This window comes from Lolium perenne, chromosome 5, assembly GCF_019359855.2.
Source record: "Lolium perenne isolate Kyuss_39 chromosome 5, Kyuss_2.0, whole genome shotgun sequence".
NCBI lineage: Eukaryota > Viridiplantae > Streptophyta > Magnoliopsida > Poales > Poaceae > Lolium > Lolium perenne.
In genome coordinates this window covers 2,757,913-2,777,305 of record NC_067248.2, presented here as the reverse complement: position 1 = coordinate 2,777,305, position 19,393 = coordinate 2,757,913, and the positions used below count along the sequence as shown (strand labels likewise).

The 19,393-nt window shown below is 44.4% G+C and overlaps 1 protein-coding gene across 1 annotated transcript; it reads right to left on the bottom strand.

Annotated features, from left to right (window-relative positions):
• Nucleotides 1-2,633: 2,633 nt before the first annotated feature.
• Nucleotides 2,634-19,088, bottom strand: LOC127321657 (uncharacterized). The gene is made up of 17 exons (XM_051350668.1): nt 19,071-19,088; nt 18,876-18,990; nt 18,678-18,736; nt 18,185-18,314; nt 17,621-17,885; nt 17,295-17,523; nt 17,049-17,199; nt 16,750-16,965; nt 15,898-16,053; nt 15,776-15,796; nt 15,630-15,694; nt 6,722-6,776; nt 5,745-6,113; nt 5,534-5,665; nt 5,294-5,451; nt 4,423-4,491; nt 2,634-3,081 (listed from the first exon to the last, which is right to left on the bottom strand). Exons 4-17 carry the CDS (start codon nt 18,299-18,301, stop codon nt 3,033-3,035), a joined length of 2,052 nt encoding a protein of 683 aa, XP_051206628.1. The 5' UTR covers nt 18,302-18,314; nt 18,678-18,736; nt 18,876-18,990; nt 19,071-19,088; the 3' UTR covers nt 2,634-3,032.
• Between the last annotated feature and the right edge of the window lie 305 nt (nt 19,089-19,393).

Below are 19,393 nucleotides of genomic sequence, written 5' to 3'. Positions count from 1 at the left end.
CAGCAGGATCTTCTGCGCCTCGCGCGCCTGCCCCTGCTCCTCGTGTGTCTACTCGTCCCGCCACACGGGCTTCTCGAGGGATTGTTCAACCTAAAGAGTACACTGACGGCACGGTACGCTGGTTGCTCTCATGTACTACAGATGAACCAGCCAATCTTTCAAATGCATTGGAGGATCCAAATTGGCGTGGCGCTATGGATGAAGAGTTCAATGCACTTCAGCAAAACAAAACCTGGAGGTTAGTTCCTCCCCGTCAAAGCAAGAATATCATTGACTGTCGGTGGGTCTATAAGGTCAAAAGAAAGGTTGATGGTACCATTGATCGATATAAGGCACGTTTGGTTGCCAAAGGTTTCAAACAGAGATACGGGATTGACTATGAAGATACTTTTAGTCCAGTTGTCAAAATTGCCACTGTTCGTTTAGTCTTGGCATTAGCCGTGTCCAGAGGATGGAGTCTGCGACAGTTGGATGTTAAGAACGCGTTTCTTCATGGCGTTCTGGAAGAGGAAGTCTATATGCGACAGCCGCCTGGGTATGAAGACAGGTTGAGACCAGATTATATCTGCAAACTGGACAAAGCTTTGTATGGTCTCAAACAAGCACCACGAGCATGGTATGCTCGGTTAAGTACCAAGTTGGTTGCTCTTGGTTTTGTTGCCTCCAAATCTGACATGTCCCTGTTTGTTTATCGCAAGCGTCATGTCACTATTTATATGCTGATTTATGTTGACGATATAATTGTTGCAAGTTCGTCACAAGCTGCGACAGATGCTCTCTTGAAGGATCTCAATCATGAGTTTGCTCTTAAGGATCTTGGTGATCTGAATTTCTTTTTGGGCATTGAGGTGAAGAAGGTTGATAATGGCATTGTACTCAGCCAAGCAAAATATGCTCAAGATATCCTTACACGTGTTGGCATGGTTGGCTGTTCTGGTGTTGCTACACCATTGTCCTCCTCAGAGAAAATTACTGCTAGGCAGGGTACGTTACTTGGTCCAGAAGATAGTACCAAATACCGTAGTATAGTTGGTGCATTACAGTATCTCACTCTCACTCGTCCGGATATATCATATGCAGTTAATAAAGTCTGCCAATACCTACATGCTCCCACTACAGTACACTTGACTGCCGCTAAACGTATTCTCAGATACGTCAAGCATACTTTCACGGTCGGCCTTACCTTTCAGCAGTCCTCCTCCATGTTAGTCAGTGCTTTCTCCGATGCAGATTGGGCAGGAGATGTTGATGATCGTCGGTCCACGGGGGGATTTGCAGTCTTTTTTGGACCGAATCTGATTTCCTGGAGTGCTAAAAAGCAGTCTACAGTCTCCAGGTCTAGCACTGAAGCAGAATATAAATCTGTAGCAAATGCAACAGCTGAGATGATCTGGGTGCAGTCATTACTTAATGAACTAGGCGTTAAGTTGACACAGAAGCCGTGTTTATGGTGTGACAATTTGGGAGCTACTTACTTGTCAGCCAATCCAGTTTTTCATGCTAGAGCAAAGCACATTGAGATCGATTTTCACTTTGTTCGAGAACGAGTGTTAAAGAGACAGCTAGAGGTGAGATTTATTTCTTCTAGAGATCAAGTAGCAGATGGGTTCACAAAGCCATTGTCAGTAAGAGCATTTGAAGACTTCAAGCATAATCTCAACTTGTCTAAGTTGTGATTAAGGGAGGGTGTTAGGAAACGTGATCGTATGTGACACGTTTAGATATATTGACCTAGTCCTAGTCTAATACGATGTATGCCTAGCACCGCCTGTACCTCCTATATATATGAATCAATAGGGAGCTCGTGTGTATCCGAGTAGTCCCAAGAATCTACCTGATCAGATTATCAATTTTACAGAAGGGTCTGTCGGTTATTGGGAAGATCTGCGCGACATCCCTTGCAGAACGTGGCGCAGCCGAAGGGGGTTGCCACATCCTTCACGCGGACAAGGATCTCACCGTCCACATGGCAGAAGACCGCCATAATGGTCGGCGTCATATCTTCCTTTGATCTGCGTGTGCGTTTATAGTTCGAACGTGCATGTGATCAATCAGGTGACGTTTGGGTCAAGGTGGGTGGATTTTCATTAGTGGGACATGAACGAACTGGTTGGAGGTATCCAGTCAAAAAGAAAGAAAAAAATTGATTGGCCGATCCAATTCTAGCAAGGGAACTAAGGACTAGACACATTCTAAAGTTGGTTCAAACTTGGTCAGCTTTAGATCACCCTTCAATTTTTTTTATCTCTTTTGAAGCTGCCCTGGTGCTCCATCATTGCTCCACTAACTTGTTAATATTTTTCGACCAAAAGCAAAAATTATCAAGAAAAAATTAAGAAACAAGTTATCCGATGGTCGGCTCCTATATGCACAGCAAAAGATATACAAAGCATTGATGATACAAGAATCATAAAAAGCTTCCATATAAAGCCGCAAAGAAACTGATGCCTTTGTTCATGGGTCGGCAGGGTTCTTCCGTATTCGAAACTGTTCCTTATTTGGCTTGCGCTACAGATCCTGATCTAGACTACATATAGACGGTTTTGACATGGACTGCAAAACAACAGGTTTGGTTCACCCGTTTTCAGAAGCTTAGATTGCCCTACAGGAGGACACCATCTACAATACAACCGTTTTGTCAGGCAATGGTGATCAAAGCTAGTAGCTCATATGGTTCCCAATAGTAAGGTATCACCATAGTATATCTTAGCACTACTTTCCCTATGAAAAATTACAATGCAGACATCACAAGGTAAAGTAGTAGAATACAACTAGACATCGCAATTGGGACAAAAAACAACATAGATCGAGCAACTGCTGTTAAATCTCAGTACCAAACGGCAGATGCAGGAGGATAGCATCATACTGCACTATAGTACAATGTACTAAGTTAACACAAAAGTACATAAAAGTTCACCGCACAGGAAATTCTCCATCAGGCATCCTTCAAACTGCCAATTTCTCCGCGTACAATTCATGATCTGTATTCCTCCAATTTGTTCCTCTCCGCAAGGTGGATTGTGGAGGTAAAGTTAATTGATTTCCATAAGTGCAATTCCATGTTGACCTGCGACGACGAGGCTGCATACATACGATGCTACGGTAAGAAGTTTTTAACTGTCGAAAATAGCTTTCAAATATATATATATATAGAAGGGCGACTACGAAACAAAACTTTTCAGCTCTTAGTTGTCTTCCCTTAGTTCCAGAATAAGATGTATATATAATGCATGTGCAAATATATATATTCTGCCACTTCACTTTACACTTTAGGAATATACACTATAGTAACTGCCAAATATATCTTATCTTGGCTATAATTGGAATGTTGGTTTTCTCTCAGTTAACCAAATCTAGACCACCGCACACATACGGATTCTTGGCCAATTATCCTGGAGATCTGGATTCTCAGCCTATTTTGTTGGAGAGTTCTGGATTTTCAGCCAATTCAAATCCACAAAATCGAGAACTCTCTAGGACCGTGACCTTCGGTTTCCTCCCCATATTTAGCATCTAACTTTGACTAGGTGGTCGTCGAATAAGGTTGTAGTACTACGTCTTCCATCAGCATGCTATTTTAAGTTGGTACATAGTACCCCATGGTTGAGCATAGGGACGAGCATGTGGTGCCGGATCCTGACTCACACTAAATAATCATGAATATCAAACTTGTGGAAAAACTACACATTTTCGTGCAAAAACATGCATTCTTACGTGTTCTTTCAAGTGTAAAGAGAGAATTCCATTAATCAGGAAAATAGGGATTGCATTCCTAGTTTATGATTTCAAGAACATCCGGAGGGCCATGAAGAATCCACTCCGCCGATGCTCTCGATCTCATTCCCAGGCTCCCAGCTAGGCTAACCGATGAGCTACCCTATTTGCTCCTCTCTTTATCTTGTGCCATTCCACCTTAACCATCTGAGAACATACACTCACAGTTTCGTCGATCACTTGCATCCATGGAGATCGGAAGTCCCTTGGAGATGCCATATTTTTATTAGTTCCGCACAGTCTGATTTGATAATCACAGGCATGTGAATTTTCTCTGTCCCTACTTTAGCTGCAGCTAAACAACCAAGGGGATATCCTGAATACCCTAAACCCTAAACAACCAAGGGGATATCAGGCCTTGGCAGTTGGCAGTCCCTTCTTACTTGTAAATTTAATGCACATGAAGCTACTTTTTTGCATATCTTTCTCGAGAATATTTGTAGGTACATGGCATATTAGCCGAAGGTAGATGTATGATTTGCTCAATATTTATGAAAACTGTTAAACAGGCAGCTTGATTTTTTCATGCTGATGAGCTTCAGAGCACAAAATTCAGTCCAGGCAGTCCTCACATGTTGAGAAGAAAAGCTAGAAAAGAAACAGATACAGGGTAAACTACAACTGTGCGAGTATTTTTATTTTTGTTACCTTCTTGTGTCCTTGATGTACGCAAAATCCATAATAAGTCCCAGTTCAAAGTCAACCATGTTCTGGTATCTGCAAAGTTAACCATGTTCATGTGAGTACAGTTGCGGTGCTATTTGCAGGACAAAATGCTGGCTGGTACAAAGGAAGAGATGGCAAATGACAGACTTTCTCAAATATACCTCACGAAGGCATAAGGTGGGATGGTGGAAGGCGAAACTTAAGGTGGGATGGTGTCAAAGAGCAGTGCTCAGTGCGGTATCATGGCGGTGGCATAGCAATGACGTGAAAGCAGCCATTCAAACATGCTTGGTACTGGCGATCTACGAAATGTCATATTGAAATGATGCTAACAGTGTGGCATTATAAGGATAACAAGATACTTTACCACATCAGAAAACGTGGCCTGAGTGGTTATGGACAGGTCTGCTTACATGAGGTGCAATATTACCAGATATCCAGCAAGAATTCATCCAAAACCAGGAAAGCGTGCATTTCATTTCAATATGAAATTTTACGACACAGTTGATCGATATTGTGTTAACGTTGTAAAAACAACTTACAATTTTCTTGATCATTTGTACACCATTTTTGACAATGACATTGTGGCATCGTCTAACTGTCATTATTCTTGGGTACACTGCAGTTGATCTTGATGTATGCTTAATCTAATGTAGGGAGGGAAGCGGCAACAGAAATAAAATTAGTTAACCTTCGAGGACATTCCGTCATGAAGTCAATAGAAACTAGATATACGGGTTCAGGGGTTCAGTGAAGCCGCAAGTTAGGAGAAATTGATGGGATGTGACCAAGGACAGAGGAGGGGGGAGCTAAGTGCCTTAGCCGCAGTGACATCAGACAAGAGGTAGATTACCTGTGGGTAGTGGAGTTGCAGAAAGAAACAATACGGTCTTCCGAAACTGTAACCAAAATCGGATGTCCTGGAAGGCAATCAACAACAGCAACAGCGGACCATTTTTCCTGGAGTCCTTTGATGTTTTGAATACATGTCTTCCTCTCCAAATCCCAGATCTGGTGATTAAAAAAGGATTAAGGGGATCGATGCATTTTTTAGATCGGTGTGTCATGCTGTTGAATAATGAAGATGGCTTACGCTTGCTGTCCCACAGCTAGAACCTGTAACAATATGCCTGTGAGAACCAGGAACGAATAAATAATGGACTGATGTCAGTTCAGCCCCGCATTCCAACGTAGTGATAGGAGTGTCCAAAGATATGCTCCAGATCTGTGAGTTTCAAGCATTAGTTACGAAATGTGGAACTGAAAAACCTTTAGATACAAAATTGATAGCTCCACTAATCAACCTTTATTGTGCCGTCCCTGGAAGCACTAGCAAAAGTGTTGCTCGTAGTCAGCGGGTCAAACTTCACTGACTCAACCTCTTTGGAGTGTGCTTGGAATGTCCTAATGCACTCCTCGTTCTCCCAGTTCCAAAGTTTGATCAGGTGGTCGTCCGATGATGACAGGACAAAAGGGTCAATTGGGTGAACTGCCAATGAATTGATGTAGCTCGCATGAGCTTGGAATTTCTTAACATTGTACGTTGTCGTAATATAGACGTGGATGTACCCATTAGAATCACCAGCAACAAACCACTGCTTTTGCGTGATGAATCTAACTGCAGATATTGTACGCTTCTCCATGTTCAGGATGCCAAATGCCATCAATCTTTCCTGCTCGTAAATGAAAAATAATGATGACAGCCTTGCAGTAAAATTTGTGGTGTATCAGTGTGTTGTGGTATTTTATTGATTTGGCTAGGCTTTGTATCTACTTTTGCACTACTTAAGACATTGGGTTAGAACTCCATCATATTTTTTTTTTAATATGCAACTATCTATGAATAATTGGAAGGATCATGGCCCAATGGGAGCAGAATTTTTTTAAGAAAAATCAGAAATACATTTCAGCGTTTAAAAATTCTACCTACTTTAAAAAAGTGCTTATACGTCGTAGCTACTTACATATAAACATTCATGAAGAAATATGGAAATCTGCCGGTGCTATTACGAGTACTATAGATCCACACATTTATTAGCACACAAAAATAATAATTTATAAATAAAATTTTATAGTTAGGAAATTAAAAATATTTTCCCCTTTTAAATATACCGAGCTCCAAGGCACTCGAAGCAAAACCACCGCTCTCGTAAAAACAATCCCTTAAAAGAATGCATACATCATTCTACTTTATATTGCATATTTTTCTTGTTACACACTGCGTCGTGCGGGCTCCATGCTCTATGCTCTGGAACCACGCCGGAGGGATGAGACTACATACCTGTGTCTGATGGTTCCAAACAGATACATGCCCACTGTAGTGACCAACCAAAATCCTGTATGACACAAAAGGATGGTGAGATGTGAAAAATATAAATACTACCCTATTTTTCAAAATCTCATTTAATATTGTAAATATTAGTTACCATTACAACTAAGTTTGAGTTGTACTTTATGGCCATAAGAATACCACAGACCATTCAAAGACATCACATCTTTACGATACTGTATAAAATTAATCATCGTGCGCTACCTACTCATCAAGTTGAAAGAGGATACATGAAAAAATTCACCCAAGACACTTAATAAAAGACGGAAGGTTAAATGATCGTCCGTGTAGGATATGGCTGATTTTAGACTATTCATGAGGAAATAGGCATCTTAGGAACTCTCGATCAAGGTAGTGGAAATCCCCCTCCCCCGCAGGCTCCCGCTCCCGCGTGGGCGACCCAAACCCTAACTTAGCCCCTCCTCACCACGCTCTCTCTGCCCCACTGTCGCCGCGGGTGGCCGCCGGCCAGCCAGCGGCGGTGGGGCTCCATGAACCCTCCCTCTCCAACCCTGCCTCTCGTCTCACCTCCTTTGAACCCATGCCGCTGCATCTCTCCCCGACGGCGACGACTCCGAGGCGTTCTCCAGAAGCTGGTGTGGCCGGTAGGTAGATCCTGCTATGGGAAAGCTCTAGCATGGCTAGGGTGTCTGTGTGTGGTGCTCTCTGGCGGTACCCCCTGCGCCTAGATCCAGATCAAGTGTCCCGTCCCTGAGACGGCAGACACTGAGGGTTTGCACCCTTTTTTGTTCGGCTAGAGGGCACTAAGCGCTGCAAACAAGATCAAACACAACACAAAGACACATGTTTTTTACCTAGGTTCAGGGCGCAAGATGTGAAACCCCTTGATCTTGTTTTTTTACATAGGGAGCTGAGACTCCCTCTTCCAACGCCTCTGATACAACTTTTTTCTCCTCCTTCCTCCAAGCCTAACCTTCTCTCCAGCTCGCGGCCCTCCTTTTATATCACAAGGGGTAGTACAGGGATTGAGAGCATGGCGAACACGTGTTGTCATCGAGCTGCACTATGGACGAGGGCCCCGCGGTGGGACGCCATCACTCCGTCTTGTCCTCCCGCGAGTAGACTGCGCCTGGCCGCCCTGGTAGCCTGGTTGGGCTGCCAAAGATCTTGCAGAGTTGCGCCGACAGGTGGCCATCATGCAATCCGTGGACGCGCCGAGCCACCCCCGCCGGGGTCACCTGCCCCAGCAGGGGCCCCCGGGGCGCTCTCCTGGTGAGACGGGCGGCGCACCGCGCGCAGGCCACCTCGGTGACTCCCTGAAGATGTAGATCTTGTATGTCTCGACACTCCTCTTGGCCTTCTTCTTCCGGTGGTCCTGCTTGAGTACCTTCAAGATGTATATCTTGAAGGTCTCCAAGCCTTTCCGGGTCTTCGTCGCAAAAAAGTGTTCCTCGTCGGTAATTCGTCCTTGCCCCCGTCGCACGACCCGACGGGGACCCTGGTTCCCGCGACGTCGACACTAGCCCCGGGGCGTGCCCCGGTGGCCACTGGGAAGTCTTCTAGCAGGCGGCAGTGGGCCTAAGGCTACGATTGGGCTGCCGGGCTACGCCCTTACTCCCGACAACGGGGGCGAGGTGAACCACGTGCCCCGCTGCCAAGAGAGGCGAACGGACACGCGTCATTCTCCAGCGGTTGACACTGGATCCAAAGGGCCAGGAGCGCAGGGTCATGACTCCCTTGACTTCTGCGACCCCATCGAATTCCGCACCAGCCACTGAGGGAGGAACCGTCGCGTAGTCCCAGAGCGGCGGCAAGTGGGAAACGAAGCGGAACCGCCTCGCCTCCCACCATGCCTCGCCTACAAGAACCGCCTCCCCCCGAGGGGTGGCAGTTTCCCCCACTGCACACCGCTCAAGTCCTCCCAGCCAGATCTGCGTTCTCTCCCCGCAGATCCAAGCACTCCTCGCTTTCCCTCTCCTCCAGTGTCTCCTCCCAAGGGCTCCTCCGGCTGGAGCAAGCCCAATGGTGGCTCATAGGCGGCGCGCGAAAAGGACTAGGCCAAGTGGCGCACGTCGCAAGCTTTCTTCGCGCCGGGCAAGGACAAGACGTCCTACCATCACCTGGCGGATGTGGTGGCCTCCGCGTCCAACAAGCACGGGGCAACCAAGACCCTGCAACCGGACACCCCCGACTCGACTGAGGGGTACGTGCGGGTGTACTCTTCCTCACTACGGGCTGATACGTTGCAAACGTATCTATAATTTTTGATGATCCATGCTTGTTTTACACCAATCGCTATATGTTTTGCTTACACTTCGTGGCAATTTTATGCATTTTCTGGACTAACCTATTAACAAGATTCCATAGTGCCAGTTCCTGTTTTCTGCTGTTTTTGTATTTCAGAAAAGTTGTACAGGAAATATTCTCGGACTTGGACGAAACAAAAGCCAAACCTCCTATTTTTCCCGACACGAAGACGGAGTCCAAAGCAGAGACAGAGGGGGCACCGAGGCGGCCACACCATGCCTAGGCGCGCCCCCCCGGCCGTGCCTAGGGGTGGTGTGGGCCCCACGGGCGCCCACCGACCTCGCCCTTCCGCCTATAAATTCCCTCCCGACGCGAAAATCCTAAATCAATCATCCTCAATCCACGAAAAGTTCCATAGCTCCGCCGCCATCGAAGACAAGTTTCGGGGGACAGAAGTCTCTGTTCCGGTACCCTGCCGGGACGGGGAATTGCCCCCGGAGCCATCTCGATCGACTCCACCGCCATCTTCATCGCTATTGCTGACTCCTATGATGAGGAGGGAGTAGTTCTCCCCCGAGGCTGAGGGCTTTACCGGTAGCTATGTGGTTCTCTCTCCCATGGTGTGATCTTTATGTGATCATGAGCTTTGTAATCTAGTTGAATAAGTAGATGTTACTCTTCATCTATTATGCTACTCAAGTGGTTTTATTATGTAATCTCCGGAGACACCTTGTCCATGGTGTGAAGGTGATAGTGTGCGCACCGTGTGTGTCTCTTAGGCTAAATTTTATAGAAATACTTATCATGAGTTATAATTTGAGTTGGATGTCTCTATGAAATTGTGGTGTTTGTTAGTACTATCTTTGGATGCTCAAAGTGACGGAGTGGGGTGTCCCTTGTGTGGAATGCGAACTTTAAGGAGTGCTTTTGTAGCCCTACGCAGTGAATTGATGTTCGTTATCCAACCGGAGAGTAATTCAGAGTAGCATAGTGAAGAGATGATATTTATGTATTCAATTATGATATCATTGCTGAGAGTGTTCACTAGTGAAAGTAAGATCCCTAAGCCTTGTTTTTAAGCATTGAAATACCGTTTACAACCAGTTCCGCTACATGTTTGCTTGCTACCATTTTTATTTCAGATTGCAATTACCACTTATAATCATCCATATACTTGTATTTCACTATCTCTTCGCCGAACTAGTGCACCTATACACCTGACAAGTGTATTAGGTGTGTTGGGGACACAAGAGACTTCTTGTATCTTAATTGCATGGTTGCTTGAGAGGGATATCTTTGACCTCTACCTCCCTGAGTTCGATAAACCTTGGGTGATTCACTTAAGGGAAACTTGGTGTTGTTCTACAAACCTCTGCAATTGGAGGCCCAACACTGTCTACAAGAATAGAAGCGTGCGTAGACATCACGGGCTTAGTCCCGCCACTCTCGGCCTTCATGGTGGCGGTCCTGGTGGAGTATGGCCTCCTCCTGGAACACCTCCACCCCAAAGGTCTTCTTACGCTGCCGGTCTTCTAGCACCTCTATGAAGCCTTCGTGGGGATCTTTCCCAGCGTGGCCCTTTTCGCCACGTTTATTACCCACGCCTGATGAATCGCGACATCGTTGGCGGGGTTACGTTCGTCCTCCGCAACTCCGATTAATGCATCAGGATGGAGAGGATGAACGCAACGGCCGAGTAGCGCCACAAGTGGAGTTGGGTGTTCTTCGATGAGCCCAATGAGTCGCTGGCAGAGCCAACATGTCCTCCTTAGTAGGAGAACTCGATGGCGCTGGGGGAGCGCGACGTGGAGTTCACTTGTGCCTTCGAGCGCATCATGGAGCTAAGAGCGCTTGGGCTGACGGGGCGTCAAGTGACGGCCCACTTCCTGAAGCACCGTCTAGCACCCCTGCAACGCCGTACTGCTCTAGCTTGGTTGCTGAAGCATGTGCACGACCGCGTCCGCCTCTTCACCGGCCAGTATTCCAAGCCAGACCGATCCGAATTGGACTGGCAGGTAAATAATCTCTACGGGGGTGTCGAGGGTGCAGAGCTGCCCTCGACAGATATCCCGGCCCTCTTTAAGGATCGAGACAACTTGGACTCCATCGTTGCCCGGATGCCACAATGAAACAAGCTAGGCATTGTCCACAGATGGGCTCCCTGATACGTTGCAACGTATCTATAATTTTTGATGCTCCATGCTTGTTTTCACCAATTCTTATATGTTTTGTTTACACTTCGTGGCACTTTTATACATTTTCTGGAACTAACCTATTAACAAGATGCCAGAGTGTCAGTTCCCTGTTTTCTGCTGTTTTTGTATTTCAGAAAAGTTGTACATGAAATATTCTCGGAATTGGACGAAACGAAAGCCGAAGTTCCTATTTTACTGAAACGAAGATGGATTCCAGAGGGTAGACGAAGAAGTGCCAGGAGGCGGCCACGCGATGCCTAGGCGCATGCCACCCCTTGGCCGCGCCTAGGGGTGGTGTGGGCCCCTCGGGCGCCCATCGACCTCGCCCTTCCGCGTATATATTCATCTGATCGGGAAAAACCTAAATACCCGAGCCTCCATCCACGAAAAGTTCCATCGCGGCCGCCATCCATCGACCCTAGCTCGGGAGGGTTCCGAAGCTCTTCCCAGCACCCTGCCGGAGAGGGAGATCATCACCGGAGGCCTCTACATCGTCATGCCCGCCTCCGAAGTGATGCGTGAGTAGTTCATCCCTGGACTACGGGTCCATAGCAGTAGCTAGATGGTTGTCTTCTCCAATTTATGCTTGATGTTTAGATCTTGTGAGCTGCCTATCATGATCAAGATCATCTTTATGTAATGCTACATGTTGTGTTTGCTGGGATCCGATGAATATTGAATACTATGGTTGAGATTGATTATATACTTGTCATATGTTATTTGTGATCTTGCATGCTCTCCGTTGCTAGTAGATGCTCTGGGAGTATTTATGCTCGATAGTGGGTTCATGCCTCTAGTAATCTGGGAGAGTGACAATAACTTCTAAGGTTGTAGATGTACTGTTGCTACCAGGGAGAAAACAACAATGATTTATCCAAGGATAATTCTAATGTTTACTTTACACATTTTGCTTAATGCAATAATCTGTTGCTTGCAACTTAATACTGAAAGGGGTGCGGACGCTAACCGAAAGGTGGAGTCATAGACGCAGTTGGATTACGGTCTATGTATCATGTTGTAATGCCCAAATGAATCTCATAGTAATCATCTTGTCATGTATGGTCTTTATTATGTCAATTGCCCAGCTGTAATTTGTTCACCCAGTATGTTATTTATCTTTATGGAGAGACATCTCTAGTGAACTGTGGACCCCGGTCCTTTCTTTTACACTGCAAATACTTGTTCTGTTTTATTGCCAACTCACACGGCAACTGCGAGCTCTTTTTCTAGCATTCACACACTGTTCTTTATTTCACTGCAAACAAACATCTCTTTCCACACTATACGTTTAATCCTTTGTTTTCAGCAAAACCGGTGAGATTGACAACCTCACCTTAAGTTGGGGCAAAGTATTTTGGTTGTGTTATGTGCAGGTTCCACGTTGTTGCTGACGCCGGTAGTGCGCCCTGCCAAAAGTAAGCTAGCAACACCTTCAGAAGTGATTTATTTCTCCTACTGGTCGATTAAACCTTGGTTTCTTACTGAGGAAAAACTTGCTACTGTGCTCATCATACCTTCCTCTTGGGGTTCCCCAACGATGTGCTCTGCACTCATCACTCCCCCAGAGGCAATCGAGCGACACCTTCGCAGGCGGTGCCCTACTGACTCCTCAGAGAAAGGCAAAGGACCCGCGGAGGCAGAGAGGGGTCCTTCCCAGGGTCACCCAAAGCCCCTGCCAAAAGGAAGCGGCCGTAGCCACACGCCCGCTGCACCGAAGCGAGAGCGCCACTCCAAGCACGCTGCTTTAGCCCCGACGAAGGAACCTTTACCAGGGTTGCAGTACAACTTGGCTTCTTACGATGAAAATGTTCCACTGAGTCGTAGACGGGGCTTTTCCGCTCCCAAGCAGGGAGGAGGAGGCCCCGCCCCGCGAGCCCCAGCTGGGACGCCCCCGGGAGCATTCCCGGGGCCCACCATCCCTGGGGGTCATCACCACGGAGGCAGGAGCCTGGACAGAGCCCAGCGGTGGGTACCGCTCCAGCGCCGAGTTTGTTACCGACATTGACTTCCCATGGGACTTCAACCTTGAGTCCGAGTGAGTGATTCTTGACACTTCTTAGTCTTTGTACTTCCTGTTGCATCAACTAACTTTGCATCAACTAACTGTCCTTACTTCAGTGACGACGCATCCTTGCTAGCCAAGCGTCCCCGCGGGGACGGTGATACCCTGGCCATCCTGGGCTGCCCTCTCGGGGATACCCCCGGCAGCACTTTTGTACTGTGCGGGAGTTTCTCGCCGGGATGGCCGATAAGCTTAATCTTGTCCCCACTCGCCTGACCCAGCAGATTCAGCACGAGAGTCGTGGGATTGCTACCACCATGGCCAACACCTTTCTCCCTCGGGTCGCCTTCCTTGCTCCCAACTTCCCATGGGAGCTCTTCTTCGTCAAGTTCACCGAGGAGCACGAAGCCGCTGCTAAGGCCGCAACTCCCCATGTGAGTAAGATGCTATCTCTCCTCACCAGAAAGGAATAGCCTAAGGGTCCTTTGTATCTTCTTCATTTCATTTTCACCTTGTAATTGGGCTATTAGCACCGTTCCTTTCTTGCAAAACATTCATGTAATAAAGGAACCCGTTTCCTGAAGAGGGTCGCTTGGTCGCCTGTTTACACGATCAGTTTTTATTTGTTGAGCCTCATGTTACTGGAGGGGATTTATAGCAAATGCCCTCGCCTACCGCCCGGGGCACGTTGGCCGCGATCCAACGTGTTCCGACTCCCAAGGTGACGAGTTCTTTGGTAATCTCTCCGTTCATGGGATAGTTAGCTTGAGTTGTTGTTACTTACCTTGTGCCTATCTTATTTAGTTTGAGTTGTTGTTGCACTTAACTGAGCCTAGCATATTTAGGTTTTGTGCTTGTAAAATAAACGTTAGTTTAATTCCGCATTCTTACAAGCCAAATCCGTAATAGTTTTTAAAACACCTATTCACCCCTCTCTAGGCGACATCTCGTCCTTTCAAGTGAGTAGTTTCTTATGTCAGATCTTGGTCCGCTTCGCTACTTTCTTGGGATAGAGGTTTCGTCCACCTCTAGTGGTTTCTTTATATCCCAAGAACGGTATATTCAGGATCTTCTTGATCGTGCTGCTCTTACCGATTTACGTACTGTTGAGACTCCCATGAAGATCAATATATCTCTTCGTGCTTCTGATGGTGATCCTCTCGCTGTTCCGACTCGCCATCGACATCTTGTCGGGAGCCTCGTCTATCTCGCTTTTACTCGCCCAAATATTTCTTTTCCTATCCATATTCTGACGGTTTGTTTCTGCTCCCACTTTGGTCCACTATATCACCTTCTTCGTGTTCTAAGCTATCTACGTGGAACGATTTCTCTTTGTCTCTTCTTTCATCTTACAGCTCCGGTCCTACTCTGATGCTATGTGGGCTAGTGATCCTTTGGATCATCGTTCACTTTCTGCTTACTTCGTTTTTCTTCACGGCCAATGGATGGGTCGTCAATCAGAGAGGGCCACGTTAACGATTTCTGTGTCAAAACATTTTGATTTTCTGCGACCTTGAGGAGGTTGGATCCAAGCCAAGATTCTAAATATAAGCCGATATATCCATCAAACCAGGGTCTAAGGGTCTACCGATACATGTATAACACATCATTTCATAAATATTAGTTTCATATGTATTTAGACGATATAGATAAATATATCGACTGATATGACCGATATATAAATATATATGTCCAGAAATATAGACCTATATGTAAACGCTAATGTTTCTTTGTAAAAGAACTCAATAAAAATAGGCTTTTACAACTTCTAAGAGCCTTATATTTTTTAATTAACAAGAAAGTAAACTTGGAATCACCTAATTTAAGCTAACAAGTAACATCATCCACTGTTTCATACTAAAGGGCATGCTATGAGCAAGAGTAAAGAAAATGCAGATATATTTTCCCCAACATAATTAAATATCATCCAATATATCAACCGATCTCTGACATCCGGTATGCCGAAGGCAAACTGACATAAACCCAAAAAAATTAGTGCAAGCCAACTACTTTCGGACCTCCTTTTCAGCTGTAAATGATGTCGTATAGGAACGAAGGGGCCGAAATTTGGATGGCCAAGAAATTTGAAGCCGTACAGCCAAAGGCGTATGTTCTTTGTTCAAGTGTTCATTGCTTGCGCTTGCGAACTGTTGTTGTGTTCCTCTTGAAATTAGTAGGGCGGCAGTTCGGAAATGAAGTTCTACAAATTTGTCTCATTAAAACAAATGATTAGCTATTTTGGATAACCTGGAACCTTTATAGGTTGCGCTGAACTAGGTTTTGGTTTTAAGACTGCAATAAAACACCACATAAACCTACCCCAAATATTTTACTTCAACCCGAGATCTAATCATCTAAACTAAGTGTACATAGTGTACACCCGTATCCCAAATCTCTGTTGGGTGAACGTCTATGGACCCAGAGTAATTAATACCACTAGAAGTAACAGACATACCAAGGCTCTGTTGGGTGAACGTCTATTGTACACACATATCCCAAATCTTCTGTGCAGTCTATGAGCTGTAATGATATGAACGGTAAATTAGTTCATGACAAATAAGCTAGGTAGAAATCAGATAAATTGAAAAGAATTTATGTTACCATAATTTTTGGTCGGATTGGCTCCGAGATAGTAAGCATGCAAGAAAGAACGAAATATCAAAAAATAAGCTCGCATGTAATTGATACCGAGTCAAGTTAAAGTGGCTAAAAGACCAACTGACCTCAAAGATCGCCGTGTCATTTTCTGGTTGGCAAATGGTCGAAACTGTTGTCTTGTGCAACCTACCTCTGTTGTGAGTTACATGTAGCGGGTAGGAGATTAATTTGTTTAGAGGGATATCCATCAACCCACTCTCGGTGGAAATGCAATGGCAAATCTATAAGAAAAACCCAACCGTACAATTAAATTACGCAGACGTACATAAAAATATGTAGGTTTAAGAAAAATGATTCACTTGCAAAGTTTTCAACTAGTTTGTATTCAAGCAGCTTAGAAAATGATACTCTAGATAACTATACCCGATATACCCTATAGTCGTAATTAATTGTTATATACTCCCAGGAGTATGTTTTCCCACTACTCATATACCATATGGATGAATTGATTACACTTCTTTATTATTTAATATATACCCAGGAGTATGTTTTCCCACTACTGATATACCATATGGATGAATTGATTACACTCCTTTATTATTTAATATATATCATTAGTAACTCCTAGATACTTTAAAGTGAGTTCCATGCATATTTTTATATTCTTCTTTTCTGGACTTACTATGATATATTCAAATCTGGAAAGTGAATATGAGTATATTCAAAAAACATAGAAACTGAATATGAGTACATTCAAAATTGGAATATGAGACATAGTGTAATTACCACTACTGGAATGTATTTTCAGGACAACAGTTGTACAACACTCGATGTAGAACTATTACTCTCCAGATGGCTAATGATAAAATAAAGACTGGTTACAACAAACATGTGTGTATGTTCAACATTATTTATTTAGTAGAAATAAAATAAAATAAATATAGATCATAAATGAATTCTGCAGTTAGTGATCAGACCTTGTACGTCGATGACCCTATGTCCTTCTCAGGAGACTGTGCCATAGTCTCTGTCTCGTTCAGCTTACTGATGATTATACCTATACTCGGCCTTTTATACCGATTAGCTTCCACGCATGTTAAAGCTATTTCGATGCATGTCTTCACTTGTTCAGAATATGAATCCAGCAAATACACTGATGTCGCATGTAGCCTTTTCATCCATTTCGCATGTACCTACAATATTTTGACACAAAACAAGATCACATTTCTACGGGTGAAATCTACATTATTGGTCTCAATAAAGGCATTTCTCTTACAAGCTCAATGAATTCTTGGGAAGACATATCTTCATTTCTGAAGCGGCTGCCTGGTCCGGTCATTATCTCTATGATTACAACACCTAAGCTGAATACGTCAAACTTATTTGAGATAACAGCCGCATCTATGTATTCCGGCGGGGTGTACCCACTGCATGATACATTATTTGAATTATAAATAGCATGCATCTAGTGTAAGAAAATTTTGCGGTACACTAAATTCAGTTTCCATGAAATAAAGCTTACAGTGTTCCTATAGCACTTTTTGTCACATGTGTTTTTTCTCCTCCGCACAGCCTTGACAAGCCAAAATCCGCAAGTTTTGGATCCATATTCTCATCCATCAATACATTGTCTGGCTTTATATCCAAATGGTACATAGGAGATTGCAATTCCTCGTGAAGGTATTTCAATCCCTGGCAAATGCCTTTAATTATTGCATAGCGTGTGCACCAATCATGCCCAGTAGATTCATCTGCATCAACAAACAAAGAACATCCACAAAACATTTGTGTTAAGAATTATGCATAACTTGCTACCTCCTAATGCAGATAGTGCAGCAAGTATCATACCAGAAAGATACTTCTTAAGGCTTCCATTCTGCATATACTCGAAGCAAAGCGCTCTCTGTGTATTCTCAGCAAATACCATTTTTCCATCAAAAGGATGGCATTCTCGTCGAGTTTCATGGCAATAGCCAACTAACCGCACAATATTTTTGTGTTGGAGACTTGCAATGTTGAGGTACTCCTTCTCAAACTGCTCATCATAAAGTCCCGGATTGTTATGTAGATGTAGCACCTTCACAGCAATCGTCTCCCCATTCTTGTGCTCTCCCTGATCAATATCAGACATCCACGGTTTAATATTTCTCCTTCATAACACCAACATCCTCTGTTGTAAGATGTATAAACAAGAAAATGGTACAAAGTCATGTTTGAATATAAGGTGGCCCATATCCTCAACTGTTGTATATTGCTATTTGTTTGTAATGGGAAAGAAAATAGCACAACAGGCTAGGTAGTATCAAGTATGGAAGGCACTAACTAACAAGGTCAATAGAGAACAAAATGTGACCATGCAACATTATATATGCTACCATTGGCTAGAAACCATACATACATTTTAAATCATACCCTGTAAACAGTTCCATATGAACCGGCACCAATTTTCCGATTGTTGGAGAAACCATCTGTGATTTTTTCTAACAAATGCAGCGACATAAGCCTTGGCGTGACATTTTTGCTGTCCATTGTATTCCTTTCTCTGGTCGGAAAATGCATAGGAAACAGTTACCCAAGAGAAATTACATGATACAGGTAGAGTAGAGTTTCTTGCACATTTAACTGATTTTCTCCTAGCTGACCTTGCACAAAATTCGATCCTTTCATGAAAACTCAACACCAAATACAATACAAGGACCTGTATGCTAGATTAGTCACATGGATTTTTTGGTGATACAAGAAGGAATTTAAAAAACCATATTTGCAAACGGGTTATACAAGAAGGAATTTGTATCAAGTATTGTAGTATGAAACAGTTTACAAAACCTTTAATACTTTCGAGTTTCGAACACTTGCCTACTTGCTCACAGCTTCTTGTAGTTCAGTAAATGTCGAGCTGTTGTACCTGATATGGATAGAGATCTGAATCAGGACTCCTCCCTGTTGCCTTAGCTTTTTAGAGATCTGAAGCAGACAAAGCCTAAGTGCCTTTCTAAAAAGACAGAAGTGCGGAATGCCTGTAAACTTGGATTGGTATAGATGATATATATCTTTCCAGAAGTGGTGTACTGAGAGGAACCAGCAGAATCACAAGAGCACGAACCTGGACGAGATATGAAGCGAGGAGAATCGTAGTTGCTGAAGCTGAATGAGTGACTAGCAAGCTTGGCCTGTGGATATCTATAAGTCTATCCTTGTGGCTGGCAGCTGCTGTTGACCTGGAGGTCAACTCACACACGTTATGAAATGAAAGCAGGAAATCAAAATAGTACTGTACACACTGCAAATACGTACATACTTGCTGACCGTGCCATCAAAGTATTGATGGCGACCCCTGGACTGGACTGGGCAGCAATGAGAAAGTGATTAGCAGCTTAACGTTATCGGCCTGGACTGGGCAGCAATGAGAAAGTGATTAGCAGCTTAACGTTATCGGCCTGGAATGCAATAGCGACCCCAGATCAGTGCTGCTGCACCACTAGGTAGCTATATTGTACATGGGCTTTTCTCCCATCTAATCTGTCTATCTATTGTCTATCATCCCAAAATAGTAATGAAATAAAGAACGTAATAAAACTGATCAGGCAGGGAAAGACAATCTGCGCCATTTCAAGCAACCAA